Source organism: Pteropus medius, unplaced genomic scaffold (genome assembly GCF_902729225.1).
Source record: "Pteropus medius unplaced genomic scaffold, Ma_sr-lr_union100, whole genome shotgun sequence".
In the NCBI taxonomy this organism is placed as follows: Eukaryota; Metazoa; Chordata; class Mammalia; order Chiroptera; family Pteropodidae; genus Pteropus; species Pteropus medius.
Window position 1 is genome coordinate 7008910 of NW_024340701.1, and position 19938 is coordinate 7028847.

Sequence of the window (19938 nt, forward strand, 5' to 3'; positions counted from 1 at the left end):
TCCATATCTTGGTTTTTTTAAATTGTGCTGCCGTGAATATTGGAGTGCACAGATCTTTACGAATTATTGTTCTGATTTTCTTTGGATAAATACCCATAAGTGCAATTGCTGGGTCAAAAGGTATATTCATTTTTAATTTTTTTGAGAAACCTCCATACTGTTTTCCATAGTGGCTGTACCAATTTGCAGTCTCACCAACAATGTATGAGGGTTCCCTTTTCTACACATCTTTGCCAACACTTGCTGTTTTTTGATTTATTGATGATAGCCATTTTGACAGGTGTGAGGTGATATCTCCTTGCAGTTTTAATTTGCATTTCTCTGATGATTAGCAGCCTTGAGCATCTTTGCATATGTCTTTTAGCCATCTGTATTTCCTCTTTGGTGAAGTATCTATTCAGGTCTTCTGCCCACTTTTTAATTGGATTGTTTGTTTTTTTTGTTGAGTTGTATAAGTTCTTTATAAATTTTGGATATTAACCCCTTATCAGATGTATCCTTAGCAATATCTTCTCCCAAACAGTCGGTTGTCTTTGTGTTTTGTTGATGGTTTCTTTTGGTGTACAAAAACTTTTTAGTTTGATGTAGTCCCATTTGTTTATTTTTTCTTTTATTTCCCTTGCCTGAGGAGATATATGTGAAAAGAAATTCCTGTTAGTAATATCAGAGAGTTTACTGCCTATGTTTTCTTCTAAAAGTTTTATGGTTTCAGGTCTTACATTTAAGTCTGTAATCCATTTTGAGTCTATTCTTGTATACAGTGTAAGAAGATGGTCCAGCTTCTTTTTTTTGCATTATCTGTCCAATTTTCCCAACACCATTTTTTGAAGAGACTGTCTTTACCCCATTGTATATTCTTACCTCTTTTGTCATATATTAAGTGTATAGGTGTGGATTTATTTCTGGGCTCTCTAGTCTGTTCCATTGATCAATGTATCTGTTTTTATGCCAGTACCATGCTCTTTTGATTACTGTAGCCTTGTATAGTTTGATATCAGGTAGTGTGATAACTCCGGCTTTGTTCTTCTTTCTCAAGATTGCCATGGCTATTCGGGATTTCTTATGACTCCATATAAATTTTAGGATTATTCATTCTAGCTCTCTGAAAAATGCCATTGGTATTTTGATAGGGATTGCATCGAATCTATAGATTGCTTTGGGTAGTATGGCTATTTTAACAATGTTGATTATTCCTACCCACGAACAGAGTATATGCTTCCCTTTATTTGTATCTTCTTCAATTTCTTTTTTCAATGACTTATAATTTTCTGAAAACAGGTCTTCTACCTTCTTGGTTAATTCTCAGGTATTTTATAGTTTTTGACGCAATTGTAAATGGGATAGTTTTCTTAATTTCTCTTTCTGAAAGTTCATCATTAGTGTATAAAAAGTGCCACTGACTTCTGAATATTTATTTTGTAACCTGCTACTTTACTGAATTCATTGATCAGTTCTAACAGTTTTTTGGTGGAATCTTTAGGGTTCTCTCTATATAGTATCATGTTATCGGCAAATAACGAGAGTTTTACTTATTCTTTCCCAATTCGTATGCCTTTTATTTCTCTTTCTTGTTATATTGCTGTGGCTTAGATTTCCAATACAGTGTTGAAGAGGAATGGTGGTCTTGATCTTAAGGGAAATGCTTTTAGCCTTTTCCCTTTGAGTATGATGTTAGTTAGCTGTAGGTTTGTCATATATGACCTTTATTATGTTGAGGTATGTTCCCTCTATCCCTACTTTGCTGAGAGTTTTTATCATAAATGGATGCTAGATTTTGTCGAACGCTTTTTCTCCATCTGTTGATACGATCATATGGTTTTTATCTTTTGATTTGTTAATGTGGTGTATCACATTAATTGATTTGCAGATATTGAATCAACCTTGTATCCCAGGAATAAATCCCACTTGATCATGGTGTATGATATTTTTAATGTATTGCTGAATTCGGTTTGCTAATATTTTGTTGAGGATTTTTGCATCAATGTTCATAAGAAATATCGGTCTATAGTTTTCTTTTTTTGTAATGTCTTTGCCTGGTTTTAGAATCAAGATAATGGTGGCCTCATAAAAGGAGTTAGGGAGCCTTTCCTCTTCTTGAATTTTTGGAATAGTTTGAGAAGAATAGGTGATAATTCTTCTTTGAATGTTTGGTAAAATTCGCTATGAAGCCATCTGGTCCTAGACTTTTGGTTTTTGGGAGGATTTTGATTACTGATTCTATTTCATTAGTGGTAATTGGTCGGTTCAGATTTTCTGTTTCTTCTTGACTTAGTTTTGGGAGATTGTATGTGTCTAGGTATGTGTCCATTTCTTCCAGATTGTCTAATTTGTTGTCATATAATTGCTCATAGTATTTTCTTATGATCCATTGTATTTCTGTGGAGTCTGTGGTTATTTCTCCTCTTTCATTTCTGATTTAATTTATTTGAGTCTTCTCTCTTTTTTCCTTGATGAGTCTGGCTAAGGGTCTGTCAATTTTGTTTATCCTTTCAAAGAACCAGCTCTTGGTTTCATTAATCTTTTGTATTATTTTTTAGACTCTTCATTTATTTCTGCTCTAATCTTTATTCGTTCCTTCTATTCACTTTAGGCTTTGTTTGCTGTTCTTTTTCTAGTTCTTTTAATTGTAAGGTTAGATTGTTTATTTGAGCATTTTCTTGTTTCTTGAAGTAGGCCTGTATTGCTATGAATTTCCCTCTTAGGACTGCTTTTGCCATGTCCTATAAATTTTGAGTCATGTTTTCATTTTCATTTGTCTCTAGGTATCTTTTGATTTCTTCCTCGATCTCAGTAATAACTCATTCATTGTTTAGTAGCATGTTATGTAGCCTCTATGTATTTGTGTATTTTCCAGTTTTTTTCATGTAGTTGATTTCTAGTTTCATACCATTGTGATCAGAGAAGATGGTTGATAAGATTTCAGTCTTCTTAAATTTATTGAGACTTGTTTTGTGTCCTAACATGTGGTCTGTCCTGGAAAATGTTCCATGTGCACTTGAGAAGAATATATATTTTGCTGCTTTGGGGTAAAATGCTCTGAAAATAACTATTAAGTCCATCTGTTCTAATGTATCTTGTAGGTCCATCGTTTCCTTGTTGATTCGTTGCCTGGAAGATTGGTGTCAATGGAGTGTTACAGTCTCCTACTATGAGTGTATTACTATTGATCTCTCCTTTTATGTCAATCAATAATTGCTTTATGTATGTAGGTGCTCCCATGTTGGGTGCATATATGTTTACTAGAGTTTGATTTATTGATCCCTTTATTATGTAATGCCCTTTTTTTATCTCTCATTATAGTCTTTGTTTTCAATTCTGTTTTATCTAAGTATTTTTTTTTTCTATTTCTGTTTACGTGAAATATCTTTTTCCATCCCTTTACTTTCAGTCTGTGAGTGTCATTTGATCTGAAGTGGGTCTCTTGTAGACAGCATATGCATGGGTCTTGTTTTCTTATCCATTTGATTACCCTATGTCTTTTGATTGGAGCATTTAATCTGTGTACATTTAAAGTGATTACTGATAGGTACATTGTTACTGTCATTTTATTATTCATATTTGTTATTTCTATTTTCTTTTTTACTCTTTCTTTTTTTACAGAAGACCTTTTAACATTTCTTGTAATGCTGGCTTATTGGTGATGAATTCCTTAAGCTTTTTCTGTCTGGGAAGCTCTTTATCTCACCTTCCATTTAATCGAAAGCCTTGCTGGGTAGAGTATCCGTGGTTGTAGATTCTTGTTTTTCATAACTTTGAATATTTCTCGTCATTCCCTTCTGGCCTGCAAAGTTTCCATTGAAAAGTCAGCATACATTCTTATTATGGGGGTGCCCTTGTAAGTAACCAGCTTCCTTTCTCTTGATGCTTTTAAGATCCTCTTTGTCTTTAACCTTTGGCATTTTAATTATGATGTGTCTTGGTTCAGGTCTGTTTGAATTCCTCTTGTTTGGAACTCTGTGCTTCCTAAACTTGTATGTCTAATTCTTTTGCCAGGTTAGGGAAGTTTTCTGTCATTATTTCTTCAAATAGAATCTCAGTCCCTTGCTCTCTCTCTTCTTCTTCAGGTACTCCTATGATTCAGATATTTTTACACTTCATGTTGTCCCAGAGGTCTCTCAGACTTCCCTTATTTTTTTAAATTCTTTTCTCTTTTTGTTATTCTGATTGGATGTATTCAGCTACCTTGTCTTCCAATTCGCTGATTCAGTCTTCTGCTTCATCAAATCTACTGTTGAATCCTTCTAATGTATTCTTCATTTCCGTTATTGTAGTCCTCATTTCTGTCTGGTTCTTTTTTATGGGTTCTATGTCCTTTTTTATGTTCTCATTGTGTTCATCAATTCTCCCCATAAGTTCGATGAGCATCCTTATAACTATTATTTTGAACTCTGACTCTGGTAGGTTGCTTACTTCCATTTCATTTAGCTTATTTTCTGGAGTTTTCTCTTATTTCATTTGTGGCATGCTTCTTTGTTTTCTCATTTTATTAGCCTCTCTGTTCTTTTCTATGTGTCAGGAATATTTGTTGTGTCTCTCAGTCTTGGCCAGATGGCCTAATGTGGAAGATGTCCTGTGTGTCTAGTAGCGCACTCTCCCTGATCCCTTGTGCCAGGAGCTCTGGAGGTGACCTTTGTGTGGGTTATGTGTGATATTCTGCTGTCGCTAAGCCTTTATTGTTGTTAGTAGATCAGTGGGTGAGATTAACAGTTCAGGCAGACTAATTGTGGGAATCGGCTACACCCTCAGGATAAGAGTTGTCGTGTGGGGGCTGACCCCACTGAGTGCCCTAGAGGCTTGTATATTTGTTGCAACCACCCTTTGTGTGTATCACTACTGGAACTAGTTAGTCAGGGGTTGCTCCGTTGTGGTCTGGTGCCAGCCCCCAGATGTGTTGGTTTTGTGGCCCCTTGGGAGGGGCTCCCCTGTATACCAAGGTCAGCTGCTGCTTTTGATTGCTCAGGGCTATCCGGTGAGAACTACAAAGTGATCTGCTGATGGTTGTTGCTTATGCTGGATCTATAGGTAAATGGAAGAGACAACGCTGTAGGCAGCTCTTGGTTATCCCCTGTCCCTGGCTTATGGCAGTTTAGCAGAGGGACCAGTGCTCCTCAAGGCCTGATACTGCCTATCAGTTACCTGTCTCTGAAACTGGATGAGCCTCTGGGTGATATGTGTGTTGAGTGGCGCAGGGACCCGGGGAGTCTCCTGGGTCTAGTGAGTAAATTTCCCCCTGAGACTGCAGTGTCAGTTTACATGCCCACGCTGTCTCTGTGGCTCGCTGTACAAATTTCCATTCGTAGCAAGGTCAGCTGCTGCCCACTCTGGGCCTAAATGCGCTACCCCAGAGCAGGGGCAGCTGCCTATCAATGTGCAGCGGGCACTTTGTGTACTGGATGGGACAGGAGTCCAAGGAATTAAGGGCCATCAGGCCAGTACAGACCCCTGCAATCCCCTTAAGAGATATTGCAGCTCGTACAGGCAGCAGTGGTTTGTCCACAACTGTTTTCTTCGAAGTGTGTTCGTTCACTGCGCTAGCCAAAGTCTGTTGCCTGTGCTAACTGCTCAACCCCAGAGCCAAGCAAGAGGTTGCTTGTCAATGGGCTGCAGGCCCTTTTGTGACTTGGGAGAAGTGGGATCTCAAGTCTACAAGGTCCGTTCGGCCAATACAGCCTCAGTTTTGCTGCAACTTCTGCGCCTGGGCATTCCCGCTATAGACCCAGATCACAGTGAGACCAGCTGCCATCAGAGGTGTTCCCACAGACCCCTGTGCTCCCTGGACACAATATTGCAACTCTTACAGGCAGCAAAGTTCTGCCTGCCATTGAGTTCCGTGCAGTGACCACCCTGTGCCAGCCAAAGTTTATTGCCTGTGTGGATTAAGAGATCAGGGGAGAGTAAGGGCAGGGCTGTGTCAGTTCAATGACAATGGGCCTCCTGGGGCAATTTGTGGGTAGGGTGGAGAGGAGTCTGAGAGAGACAGTGGCAATCAGATCAATACAGATTCAGTCTTGTTGCAAAGTTGGTAACTGTTGTGAGTTCCCACAGAAGACCCAGATCACAGCAAGAGCAGCTGCTGTCTGAGACTGGCTCACAGGTCCCCAATATCTGCCCAAATTCGTGTTGGCAACAGCGATCTGCCTAACCCTACCGCTGAAATGCAGCTCATAGCACTGTTCACCCGCTGGGAATGGAAATGTAGTTTACAGGGCTGGCCGCTTTTTCTGGGATTGAAAAGTCCACTCACAATGATGGCTGCCCTGCTGTGGATACTTGGCCCTGAATCACTCAGAGCTGAGCTTGGCAGCCATCCAACAACACTTGCCCAGGGCAGTCTGCAGGTTAGGCAGGGCAAGCTGGTCTGAGCTGATCTCCTCAGACAAGTGCTTCCTAATGGCTCCGTGGTAGGGGTCTGCACAGTCAAGCTGGTGTGGTCTGTAGGTTACCCTGTAGGGGGGCTGGACTAAGGCACAATGGTGCCTTTCCAGCCCTCCTTCTGACGCCAGGTAATGGAGACCTTTTCAGAATGAATCCCGCACCAGCTTCTGACCCCGTGCCGGTGTCCTGGGTAAATGTCCGCAGGTCAGAAAGCCTTTGCATGGGTCCTTCAAAGGGACATCTAGGGGTTCCCTTCAGATGGCCAGACTCCCCTCTAATTTCTACAGTCAGAGTTATTGGAATCTCTTCTTCCCTGGGCCGGACCCTGTGCTGGAGAGCCCCCAAATGAGACCAGGAACCCCCTCTCCTTCAGGAGAGCCTCTGCAGCCTCACTCTCTCTCCCGGTGATCCTCCATCACCCACAGGTGCAGGTCCAGCCTGATTCGCAACTTTGCCCCTCCTACCGGCTTCGATGTGGCTCCTTTATATTATCAGATTCAGGTGATTCTCCACGTTGATTATTTTATAATTTGGTTGTAATTTCAATGCAGTCCTAGGAGGAGGCGAACCCCGCCATCTTCCCTCGACCCCCCAATTCATTTTTGAATGTTGAAACAGCCTTGCATACCTGGAATAAATCCTATGTGGTTGTGATGTGTAATTCTTTTTATATATTGTTGGATTCAATTCGCTAATATTTTATTGGGGATTTTTGTATCTGTGTTCATGAGAGATATTGGTCTAAAGTTTTCTTTTGTAGTATCTGTGTGGTTTTGGTGTTAGGGTAATGCTGTATGCAAAGAATGAGTTAGTATTCCCTCTGCTTCTATCCCCTGAAAGAAATTGTAGAAAGTTGGTATAAGTTCTTCCTTAAAAGTTTGATAGAATTCACCAGTGAACCCATCTGGGCCTGGTGCTTTCTGTTTTGGAAGGTTATTAATTATTTATTCTATTTCTTTAATAGATATAAGCCTATTGAGAGTATTTTTTGTGTGAGCGTTGGCCTATTTTCTTTGAGTCATTTCAAATAATCTGCTGTTCTGTGCCTCCATGTCTTTAGGTGTTCTTCCACCCTTCACCTATCTCGTGGCAAGCTAATATTTAGTCTTCACAACTTTCCCCAAACTTAACTCTATTTCACTAATTCAATACCTGTTATGAGTCACTACTGCATATAATATACTACTGTAATAATTTAACTTACGTGCATTCTTCGACTGAATTCCTTGTGGTCCCAGGGTTCTAATTTCCTGTGTGCCCATTACTTATCACAGGATCTCATACATAGAAGATGCTTAGTAAATCTCTTCTAAATGAAATCTGGTGCAACCCATTATTTTACAGATGAGGAAAATGAGTCCCTGAGAGGTAAGTGACTTGTCAAAGGCTAGCCACTGATTTGGTTAAAAGTAATCATTAATCATGTTATTTGCATGCTATGTATCGTGTACTTACCTATTTTATTTTGTTGTTTTTTTCTGTGAACATGATTACTATGGATAAAATTGGGCTCTGAAGTCCAGCTGGCTTTGATTCCTGATTCTGCAATACATTTTGTTTTTGGACAAGTTACTTAACCTCTTTAAGATTCAGTTTCCTCAGCTGTAAGATGGTAATAATAATTTCTTTATAGCATTGTTCCAAAAAGTAGATATATCTGAGTAAAGAGTTTAGAACAGTGTTTGGCACAGAGTAAGCCTTAAATGTAGTCGCTGTTATTATTGGCATCTGTTGTAGTTCATTGGCTGCTGTGCCTCCTGGAAAAAGCATAAGATTAATTGTTATTACAAGCTGGTTCTGTTTTGTTTTGTTTTGTTTTGTTTTTTCAATTAATTAATTTTTATTTTTTTATAGGCAAGCTGACTGATAGAACAGCGAGCATTTTCCGAGGCAACCAAATGAAGCTGAAACTGGTCAATATTCAAAAAGCTAAAATCTCTACAGCTACATTCATAAAGGCTATCTGCCATCACAGACTCATTGAACTGGATGCTACTGCAGTGCACTCTGACCTCCCAATCTCAGACATCATAAGTGGACTCTGCAGCAATAGCTGGATTCAGCAGAACCTCCGGTGTCTCCTGTTAGACTCAACAAGCATCCCTAGAGATTCAAGACTACTGTTTTTTGGTCAGCTCACTGGTCTTCGCATTTTAAGTGTTTTCAATGTTTGTTTTCATACTGAAGACTTGGCTAATGTTTCTCAGTTACCAAAACTGGAAAGCCTAGATATCTCCAATACTCTGGTCACTGACATCTCTGCACTCCTTACTTGTAAGGATCGACTCAAATCTCTTACAATGCACTATCTGAAATGCCTGACTATGACCAAGCCACAAATTCTTGCAGTTATTAGAGAACTTAAATGTCTGCTTCACCTTGATATTTCTGATCACAGGCAATTCAGATCAGATCTAGCTTTTCATTTGCTACAGCAGAAGGATATTCTGCCCAACGTTGTGTCACTGGATATTTCAGGGGGCATTTGTGTCACCGATGGAGCTGTAGAGCTATTTATACGGCAGCGGCCTGCGATGCAATTTGTGGGACTCTTGGCTACGGATGCTGGTTATTCTGACTTCTTTACTACAAAGCAAGGCTTGAGGGTTTGTTCTTATCTGAAATAAGTTTGTTTCATTTGTTCAGAACATTATTAAGCTTTTGTTGTATATTAAAATCTAGGTAATAGGGTTACAGAGATAGATAAAAAGTACTTAAGGAGCTTAGCAATTAATAATTATTGTGTAGCTACAATGTGGTGAGTTGTAGAAATATAACCTTAAACAAGATACAGCCCTGGCCTCTATGTCTCCTAGTCTAACTTCATGATGGTAGTGCAGTCATTTATACGTCAGCTCCTATGTGTCAGACATCATGCTGTGCAAGTTGTTTTCTACTTTAATCTTCCCATTTTACAGTTGAGGAAATGGAAGCTCAGGGAGGTTGAGCTACTTATCTACAATCATAGAACTATTAAATAGTGTAGCTGGGACTTCTATGCAAATCTTTGTTATTCTAAAACTTTTGTGTTCTTCACCCCTATTAATAGCTAAATATAATTAATAAGGCAGGTGATCAACATGGCCAATACCATTTTTGGTGAAGGTATAACAAAGAACAACTTTTTTTTTTTTTTGGCTATCATTTATTTTTATGTTTTAAAAATTTTAATTAGTTTCAGGTATATAGTACATTGGTTAGACATCTATATAGTTAGTAAAATGATCCCCCCAGTTGCTCCCTCCCTCCCCTGACCCTTCACCTAGCCAATGTATTAATACTAATTGCATTCCTTATGCGGTGCTTCCTATCCCTGTGACCATCCATCAGCTACTAATTTGTACTTCTTTAACCTTTCACCTTATTCTCCCAGCCCCCCAAACCCCTCTGTCCATCACCAAATTGTCCACTATATTTCTGAGTCTGTTTTTTGATTAATTTGTTCTTTTTATTCCTTAAATTCCATATATAAGTGAAATCGTACAGTGTTTATCATTCTCTGTCTGACTTAAATGCCTTCTAGGTTCATCGCAGCAATATCTTTTTCCATTCCCTTCCTTTTCATATGTAGGGGTCTTGTTTTCTTATCCTTTCAGCCATTCTATCTTTTGGTTGGAGCACTTAATTCTTTTCCATTTAAGGTACTTAGGAATGTAGTTGTTACCATTCTTTATTCCTGTTTTTGATACATGTTTTTTCTTAAAGAAGTCCCTCCAGCATTTCCTGTAATTCTGGCTTGGTGGTGATAAATTCCTTTAGCTTATTTTTGTCTAGGAAGCTCTTTATCTGTCCTTCAACTCTAAATGATAGCTTTGCTGTATAAAGTATTCTTGGTTGTAGATCCTGGGTCTTTGTTGTGTCGAATATATTTTGCCAAGTCCTTCTGTCCTGCATAGTCTCTCTTGAGAAATTAGCTGCCAGTCATATGGGTGTTCCCTTATATGTAATTATTTGTTTTTCTTCTGCAGCTTCTAATATTCTTTCTTTGTATTTAAACTTTAGCATTTTAATTATGATGTGTCTTGGTGTGGGCCTCTTTGGATCTCTGATTTTTGGAATCCCGTGAGCTTCCTGGGGATTTATGTCCATTTCCTTCACCAGATTAGGGAAGTTTTCTATCATTATTTCTTCAAACAGCTGTTCAGCATCTTGATTCTCTTCACTTACGTTGATCAGAGGAATATTTGGAGCCTTAATAGTATCCCGTATCCTCCTTAAATCATCTTCATTGTCTTGGCATCTTTTTTTTGCCATTCTGTTTGAGTGCCCTGATTGGCTTTTCTGTCCTCTAGATAGGGCATTTGATCCTCTTCTTTATTCACTTTGTTTATTCCTTTGTTTATTCCATTTAATATACTTCTCATCTCAGATAATTTGTTCTTCATTTCAGACTGGTTCCCTCTTATAATCTCCATCTCCATTTTTATCTCTTTGTTGGAGTTCTGCTACATTTCCCAAAAGTTTATCGAGCATCTTTATAACCAGTGTTTTGAATTCTGCATCTGTTAGATTACTTGACTCCATTATATCTGGATCTCTGTTCTGTTTTGTCATATGGTTTCTGCTTCTTTGTATTCCCATTTTGGCTGCCTTTCTGTGTCTATATACTAAGCAAAGCTCCTAAGTCTCCCAGTCTTAGTAGTGTGGATTTGTGAAGTTGGTATCCAGTGGCACAGTCCTGAGAGGGGTTCAGCTGCAGGCCAAACTTAGCCCAAGCCTCTACCCCTCCGGGGCCACCTGTCAAGATTCAGCAAGCAATCCACAGATGCTATGCTTATAGTTGCTTCAAAAGGCCACACCAGAAACTGAGGCCAGCTGGCTCCAGTGTGAGTCTAGGTACTGCTCAGTAAGGAGCACCTGACTCGCTGAGGATACACCTGGATGTGGCTTGGATGGTGCAAGAGTTGTAGGCAGGGTTTCAGGGAATCCTCTGGGCGGAGCCACCTGTTATCCAGTTTGATGACATCACAGCTATGATGGCACTGTTTCTGGCGCACTGGTAGCACGGGGAGGACTCAACAGGGAACAGTGGACATTGCTGGCACTTCTGTACCCTTGGCCCTCACTCCGACCCTGTCTTACGAGAAGTCCCTGATGCCCCCTGTGCGTAGCCAAATGGGCACTGGTGCTCAGAATGAGCAGGTCCATCACTGTGAAAATCTGCTTGCGGATATGGCCCCTTTAAGAGGCTTTTGCTGCTGCCGCTGCCACAGCCTCCATCCCACTCAACTGCTGGAGACCTGGCAGCCCCGTGTTCTCTCCCCGTCCTACCATTTGCCATTGCAGGGTGATTTCTTGGATTTCTTCGTGGTTGTATGGCTTATTCATCTAGATCCCAGGCGATTGCTGCTGCTGCTTGTTTCCATCACATCTTTGATTTGGTCGCCAGAGGGATGAACAGAGCCTCTATCATCTACACCATTTTTTTTTTCTCTCAACAAAAAGCAATTTTGAAAGAGCTTTAAGAAAAACAGTTTTGAATATTGTTTATAGTGCCTCAAGGTGCTATTTTTAAGGCAACATATATTTAAATATTATGTTCTGCAATATTCCTTTTTTAAAACAATGGTTCTCTTCCTTGATTGCACATTTTAATCACTTTGGGAGCTTTAGAATATACTGATGCCTGTGTCCTGTCCCTCTGTGATTCTGATTTAATCGGTTTAGGATTTGGTTCGAGCATCAAGATTTTAAAAACTCCCAGGTAATTCTAATGTGCAGCTAAGGTTCAGAACCACTGTTTAAAAAGAACCCTTTCTTTATCATTACACCTTAATTCTTCCTAGGCTGAACAAGTAAAGCGATCTGCAGTCACTTTCATATTTTATTCTTTTGATTTGAAAACAGCAGTTGTTGTATTTTAAAGTTTTAAAAAATTTCCTGGCCTCTATAATGAAGGTGGAAGCCATCAGTTACATCATTAGGCTTGAAATAGAGATATAATTTGAACTTTCAGATTAAATATGTATAGTAGAGAATTGTTATCAGATTGTACACCAAGTCCTGTTTAAGATAAATAGCTTTTAATGTCACAGTGATCAAAAGACCATAATGATTAAAAAAAAAGATTTTAGCATATAAACTCTTGGTATATACAATAATATAAGATGTGCTGAAATACTCTATAGATCACTAATTTTAAACATTTTGCTACATTTGTTTTATCCTATCTTCTTGCTATACGTACACACATTTTTTCAGAACCTTTTGAGGGTAGGTTGCATATCATGCCTCTCTAACCCCTGAATACTTAAGTTTGTATTTCCTAAGAGCAAGGATATTATCCTTAATGACCACAGTGCAGTTATTAAATTTTAGGAACTTTAACATTGATGCAATACTTTTATATAATATGTATGTATTTCCCCTGTCGATTATACAAACAATGCCCTTTATAAAATACTTTTCCTTTTAGTCCAGGATTATTTTTGTATTCAGTTGTCATTTCTTTATAATTTGGAAGAATTTCTTAGTACTTTCTATTTTTGTGACATTGATATTTTTGAAGAATACAGACCAGCTTTGTTTCATTGGCATTTTTGAAGAATGGTCCTCATTTTGACTTTGTCTGATGTTTCCTCATAAGTACATTCTGGTCCTTCATCTCTGGCTGAAATATCGTATAAGAGATGTCATATCTTCTCAAGAGTGTCACATCCTGAAGCACACAGTGCCCCTTATTAGTCATATTACTTTTCATCACATGTCAAAGTATTGTCCAGTTACTATATAAGATATCCAGGTATAGATAAAATATTCTCTATATAGTATCGTTTCTGCACTATATATTTTTCCTCTTGGGACTAATAAGTGATATATAGGATTACCTTTTTACTTTATTGATACTGTCTTTTGATGCATAGAATTTTAAAATTTTTCTTGAAGTTTGCGTTGTATATATTTTTTTTCTTTTGTTGACTGTGACTTTGGTGTCACATCCAATAAATCATTGCTAAATCCAGTGTCATAAAGCTTTTTGCCTATGTTTTCTCGTTAGAGGTTTATAGTTACAGGTCTTACATTTAGGTCTTTGATCTATTTTGAGTTAGTTTTTTGTATATGGTGTTCAGTAATAAGGGTCCACAACTTCATTCTTTTGCATGTGAATATCCAGTTTTCTCAGCACAATTTCTTGAAAAGACTGTTATTTTCCCACTGAATGGTCTTGGCACCCTTGTCAAATATCAGTTGACCATATATGTGAGGGATTATTTTTGAGCTTTCTATCGTTTTCCTTATTCTGTATGTCTGTCTGTATGCCAGTATCACGCTGTTTTGATTACTGTAGCTTTGTAGTAACTTTGGAAATCAGGAAGTATGAGTCCACCAGTTTTGTTCTTTTTCAAGATTATTTTGTCTATTTGGTGTCCTTTGCAGTTCCATATAAATTTAGGATGGGTTTTTCTATTTGCAAAAAACATCATTGGGAGTTTGGTAGAGATTACACTGAATATGTAGATTATTTGGGGTAGTATTGACATCTTAATTCTTTCAATCTGCGGATTTGTGTTCCCAGTTAATTTATGTCTTTCATTTCTTTCAGCAGTGATTTGTCTTTTTATTGTACAAATCTTTTACCTCCTTGGTTAATTTTGAAGTATTTTATTGTAAGTGGAATCATTTTTGTAAATTCCTTTTCAGATTGTTCATTGTTATTGTAGAAAATGCAACTGATTTTTGCATGTTAATTTAATTTTACTTCTTCCTTTGCAATCAAGATGCCTTTTATTTCTTTTTCTTGCCTAATTGTTCTGGCTAGAACTTCCAGTTCTTTATTCAGTCATGAAAGTGGACATCCTTGTGGTGTTCCTGATCTTAGAAGTAAAGCTTTCAGTCTTTCACTATTGAGTATGATGTTTACTGTAGGTTTTTTATACATAGCTTTTATTAAGTTGAGATAGTTTTCTTCTGTTTCCAGTTTGTTGAGTGTGTTTGCCATGAAAGGGTGTTGAATTTTATCAAATGCTTTTTCTGCCTTAATTGAAGACCATGTGAGTTTTTTCCCCTTTCATTCTGTTAATGTGTGTTACATCTATTGATTTTCATGTGTTAAACCATCTTTGCATTCCAGGATTAAATTCCACTTGGTCATAGTGTATAATAATCCTTTTAATATACTGCTGAATTTTGTTTGCATTTTGTTGAGGATTTTTTTAATTAAAAAATTTTATTTTTCAATTACAGTTAACATTAAGTATTTCATATTAGTTTCAGGTGTATTGTTGATGATTTTTGCATTACTTCACAAGGGATATTTAATCTGTATTTTCTTGTGTCTTTTTCTAGCTTTGGAATCAGTGTAAAACTGGCTTCATAGAATGAGTTAGAAAGTGTTCCTTTAACTTTTGTTAAACTTTGAGAAGGATTGGTATTCTTTCTTAAATGTTTGGTAGAATTTACTTGTGAAGCCATCAGAGTTAGGGCTTTTCTTTGTCAGATTTTTGATTACTGATTCAGTCTCCTTACTAGTTATAGGTCTATTTAAATTTTCTATTTCTTCATAATTCGATCTTGTTATGTCTTGTGTTTCTAGAAAATTTTCCATTTCATCTGGGTTATTCAATTTGTTGGGCTATGATTATTCCTAATACTCTCATAATTCCTTCCCCCCCTTTAGAATTGGTAGTAATGTTTCCATTTTCACTTCAGATTTCATATTTTAAATCTTCCCCCCCCAATCTAGCTAAAGATTTGTCAGTTTTGTTGATCTATTCAAAGAATTAACTTTTGATTTCATTAATTTTCTCTAATTTTTGTATTCTCTATTCCATTGATCTCTGGTCTAATTATTATTTCCTTCATTTTGCTAGCTTTGGATTTAGTTTTTTTTTTGTTATTTAAATTGTAAAGATATGTTATTAATTTGAAATCTTTCTTGTTTTTTAATGTAAACATTTATAGCTATAAATTTCCCCATTATCACTGCTTTCCATGGGTCTCATAAGTTTTGGTATATTGTTTTTGTTTTCATTTGTTTCTAAATATTTTCTAATATCACTGTTTCTTCTTCGATTCTTTGGTTATTTAAGAGTATGTTTAGTTTCCATAAATTTTTGAATTTTCTAGTTCTCTTGTTTCTAACTTCATCCCACTGTGGTCAAAGAAGATACTTTATATGATATATGTATATTTTTTAATGTATTGAGACTGAGATATGGCCTATTGTGGAAATTTTTCCATGTGTGCTTGAAAGAATGTGTATGCTGCTACTGTTAGGTAGAGTGTTGTTAATATATTTATTAGGTCTAGTTGCTTCATTGTGTTGTTTGTATATGTCCTGTTTCTGTCTGGTTGTTCTATCCATTATTGAGAGTGGGTTATTGAAGTCTCCATTATTGTAGAAATGTCTGTTTCTCCCTTCAGTTCTATCAGTTTTTGCATCATATGTTTTGATGACCTGTCATTAGTTACATAGATGTTTATATTTATATGTCTTACTGTACTGAATCTTTTATTAATATATAATGTCTAGCTTTTCTCTCTTGTAACCATTTTTAGGTTTAAAATCTGTTTTGTCTGATATTAGGATAGTCACTCTTGCTCTCTTTCGGTATATTTGCATGGAATATCCTTTTCTATCCTTTCACTTTCTATCTAGTTGTGTCTTTAGATCTGAAGTGAGTCTCTTGTAGACAGCATATAGTTGAATCATGTGTTTTTATTCAGTCTTTTTCTTTTGATTGTATAATTTAATCCATTTACATTTAAAGTAACTACTGGATGTCTCATTTAAAGTAACTAAAGGATGTCTGTCATTTTATTCTAGTTTCTATGTGCTTTGTAGTTTTCTTTGTCCCTCATTTCCTGTCTTACTCTTTTTTTTGTCATCGTTGTTGTTCAGCTGACTTTTTTTGTAGTGAAGTGTTTAAATCCTTTTCTCCTTTTGTGTATATAATTCTATAGCTATTTTCTTTGTGGTTACCATGGGGATTGCATTTAACATTTTAATTTATACCAGCTTAACTTGAATAACAAACAAAAACTCTGCTCCTTTATATCTCCATTTTCACCCCTTTGATTTGATGATGTTCCAAAATTACATCATTATATATTGTCTCCCCAAAGCATAAAGTATTTTTTAAGTTAAATTATGTAAAAAACAAAATTTAGAGTTACAAATATAAGTTATTACACCAACTTTTAGAGTAATATTGTTTTTTAAATGTTAGTTTCTTAAGTCATGTAGAAAACAAAAATTGTAATTACAAACCATTTAAAAACTATCACTAGCTCTTGCAATTGTCCATGTATTTACTTTTTTTTCTTCACATGTCTTCTTGTTACTGTCTAGTGTTTCTTCATTTTATCTTGAAGGACTTTCTTGAGCACTTCTTGCAGGGCAAGTCTAGTTGTAATGCACTTCCTTGGTTTTTGTTTATCTAGGAATGTCTTGATTTCTTCATCACTTTTAAAGGACAGTTATGCTGGATATTAGTTTCTTGGTTTACAGATTCTTATTTTGACACTTCGAATATATCAGCTCACTCTCTTCTGGTCTTCAAAGTTTTTTATGAGAAATCTACAGATCTCTTGTACAAGAGGATCGCTTATACATGATGATTTGTCTCTTGTTGCTTCCAAGATTCTCTCTTTGTCTTTGGCCTTTGAAAGTTTGATGACATTGTGGCTCGTTGTGGGTCTTCTTGAGTTCATCTTTCTTGGAGTTTCTTGAGCTTTTTTTTATGTTAAATTATTTTTATCGTCAAATTTAGTAAGTTTTCAGTGGTTTTTTTCTTCAGATAGTGTCTCTGCCCTTTTCTTCTTTTAGGACTCCTACATGTGTATTTTGGTCTACTTAATGGTATCCCACAAATTCCTTAGGCTCTAATTACTTTTTTCTAGTCTTTGCTTTCTGCAACTCCATCTCTGTAATTTTCATGGTCCTCCCTTTAAGTTTGTCGATTCTTTCTTCTGCTTGCTCAAAACTGCCTTTGAATCCCTTTAGTGAATTTTTTTTTGCACTTAGTATACTTTTCAGCTGCAGTACTTTTGATTTGATTTTAATGTTTTCTATTTCTGTAGGTTTTTCTCTTTTGTTTATATCATTTATTTGACTTTACATATTCCTTTAGTTCATTGAACATCTTTTAAAACAGTTGTTTTGAAGTCTTTGTTTAGCAGGTCTTTTACAGGGAGAATTTCAGTTGATTTTTTTTTCTTTTGAATGGGCCATACTTGCCTCTTTCTTTTTATGCCGTGTGTGTGTGTGTGTGTGTGTGTGTGTGTGTGTTTGCTGTTGAAAATGGACATTTGAAACTAATAATATGATGATTCCGGAAATCAGATTCTCTCCCTTCCCCCTGGGTTTCCTGTTTTGTTATTGTTTTGTTTGTTTGTTTGTTTTTGTTTTTTGTTTTATCTGTGCTGAGGATAAACCTGAGGTATAAACTTTTTAAGGTATTTTCTTTTTCCTGGGAATGTGCAGTTTAGAATTTTCTTTGGCAGTTTTTTGAACATCTCATCTTTAATGTCTGGATTGCCAAGTGTGAAAAAGAGAAAATTGAAGACTGGGGCAGGGGGAAGAAAGGACACAGGCCCTTTAAATCATCTAGAAGTCACTTTAGCTGGAGGGAGAGGGGCTTTGAACAATTAGGATGGTGCAACAACAGTGGCTGCCTACTTCTTTGCCTGCACCTTTTATCAGAAGCAGAAATTGGTGATCAGAGTATAGATCCCTGATGTTTGGAAGGCAGGGTCCTTTTTCCTACACTGGCTCCCACAAGCTACATGCAAGCTGCTCTAGAAGCATGTGCTAGTGGCTGGCCTGTGTGTGGGGTGGATAGCTGCTACTGTGTTAAGAGCTGAAATTGATGGAAATGAACCACAATTTACTGTCCAGTCCTTCCCCTGGAAGTTGCAGGCCTTTAAAAAACTCCAGAATTCCAGCCTAGTTACATAAGGCGGATTGCCCCAATGCACTAGGTGGGAAGACAGATCTATAATTAAATACATTAAAATGCTCATCATAGGTCCCTTTGCCAAAGTTTCTCCATTTGTCTCTTGGTTCTATGAAATTTACCCTCTAGTATATTTTTTAGTAAGGGAATTTGTGTCCATATTCTCTAAGTTCTTATTATTTAGTCTTTTAAAGCTTTGATATTTGAAAGTTAGCTTGGATGGCTATAAACTCTTGTTTGGTTCACCCATTTCATTCCTTGTTTCTTGAAAATACTCCACTTTTGCTTTGTAGCTGTTAAGTCCAATGACAATCTTATTCTGTTATTTATTTGACCCTTTTATGTGGAGGCCCTGATGATTTTTTAAAATTTAATTTATATACTGTGTCTCAGATTTGATGTGGGCCGGTTTTCCCAGGTACTCAGTGTGGGCCTTCAGTGTATTGATCTAGGTCTTTCTTTTCCCCCCTGGAAAGTTTTCCTTGGTAGTAGTTTTAAGTGTTAGTTCAGTTGTCCCCCAGGAACTTCAAGTGTATGTATATGGGATCCTCTTTGTCTTTTATCCATGTCAACACTCAATCTTCTATCCTTTTTACTTAGTTCTTATAATCTCTCGTTTGTTTTCTTGCATTTCTTCCCCTTAGTAAATTTTAATCAAATCTGTCCTTCCTTGGGTATGTAATTTTTTATATTCAGTATGATTTTGTCTTTTTCTTTCTTGAATTTAATCAACCCTTTCTTTTTATTGAAGGTGTGTTTTCATATCCCAGAATTCTTATTGAGAATTTTTAATTCAGTTTAAAGTGTTATGTAACAGTTTTCTTCTGATTTGTTGGTTCATAGGAAGAATTTTTCTCAGCTGAAATGTGTAGATTTACTTTTAAAAACTGCTTTATAGGAGTTTTATTTGGATTTGGTTTGAATCTTCTTATTTATTGATGTTTTTAATGGATAGGATTCCTAATTCAAAAGCATTCTCCTGTTAATTTAGTGATATGAGGTTTCTTCAATGGATAATGATGTTACTAGTCATGGTGGAATGGAGTAGGGTTGTTTTTCTTTCCATTTTCCAGGATCCTGAATTTTTCCTCTTTTATGTCTTTTCTTCACTACCCAGGGATGCTGAAAACAGGGTCATATCTAGTTTTGATTATATTTCTTGTTGACTTTTTTGGTTTGGATCAGGAGGGTACCATTATCCTTCAGACCTGAAGTCTATATATAGACTTTTTTTTTGAAATTTATTACTTCAATGGTAGCAAGGAAAAATTAATATTAAATAAAAAATAGGTAAAAATGATACTACTACTGAAAAAAGTCAACAGTTTTTTCATTTTAGTTATTTTATGTGGCCTTTTCCCTGTCTTTTATTGTCTAATTTATCCTATACTTAGGAGACATGCATTCATGGTTACTGGTTGTTTAAAAATTTACATGCTGTCCGTTATTCTGTTGAGGTCTTAACTGTAATATAGTTTCAGGGAGATGGTATTTGAATCTGGCTCTGCCACTTAATTGATTTATTATATTTAGCAGCATACTTTGCCTCTCTGGACCCATCTGAAAAATGAGATTAAGGAGAACTTTTACCTGTTAGAAATATTATTGAATGGGAGCAACATTGTAAAGCACATGGGACATTTAACTGAATACCTATTATTGTTTC

At 36.6% G+C, this 19938-nt stretch overlaps 1 protein-coding gene across 1 annotated transcript in view; it reads left to right on the forward strand.

Annotated features, from left to right (window-relative positions):
• Positions 1-19938, forward strand: part of ZYG11A (zyg-11 family member A, cell cycle regulator) — a 67149-nt gene that overhangs the window by 19544 nt on the left and 27667 nt on the right. Inside the window, 1 exon segment of the mRNA XM_039882873.1 lies at positions 8230-8981. Within this exon segment, the coding sequence (XP_039738807.1) occupies positions 8230-8981 (752 nt within the window).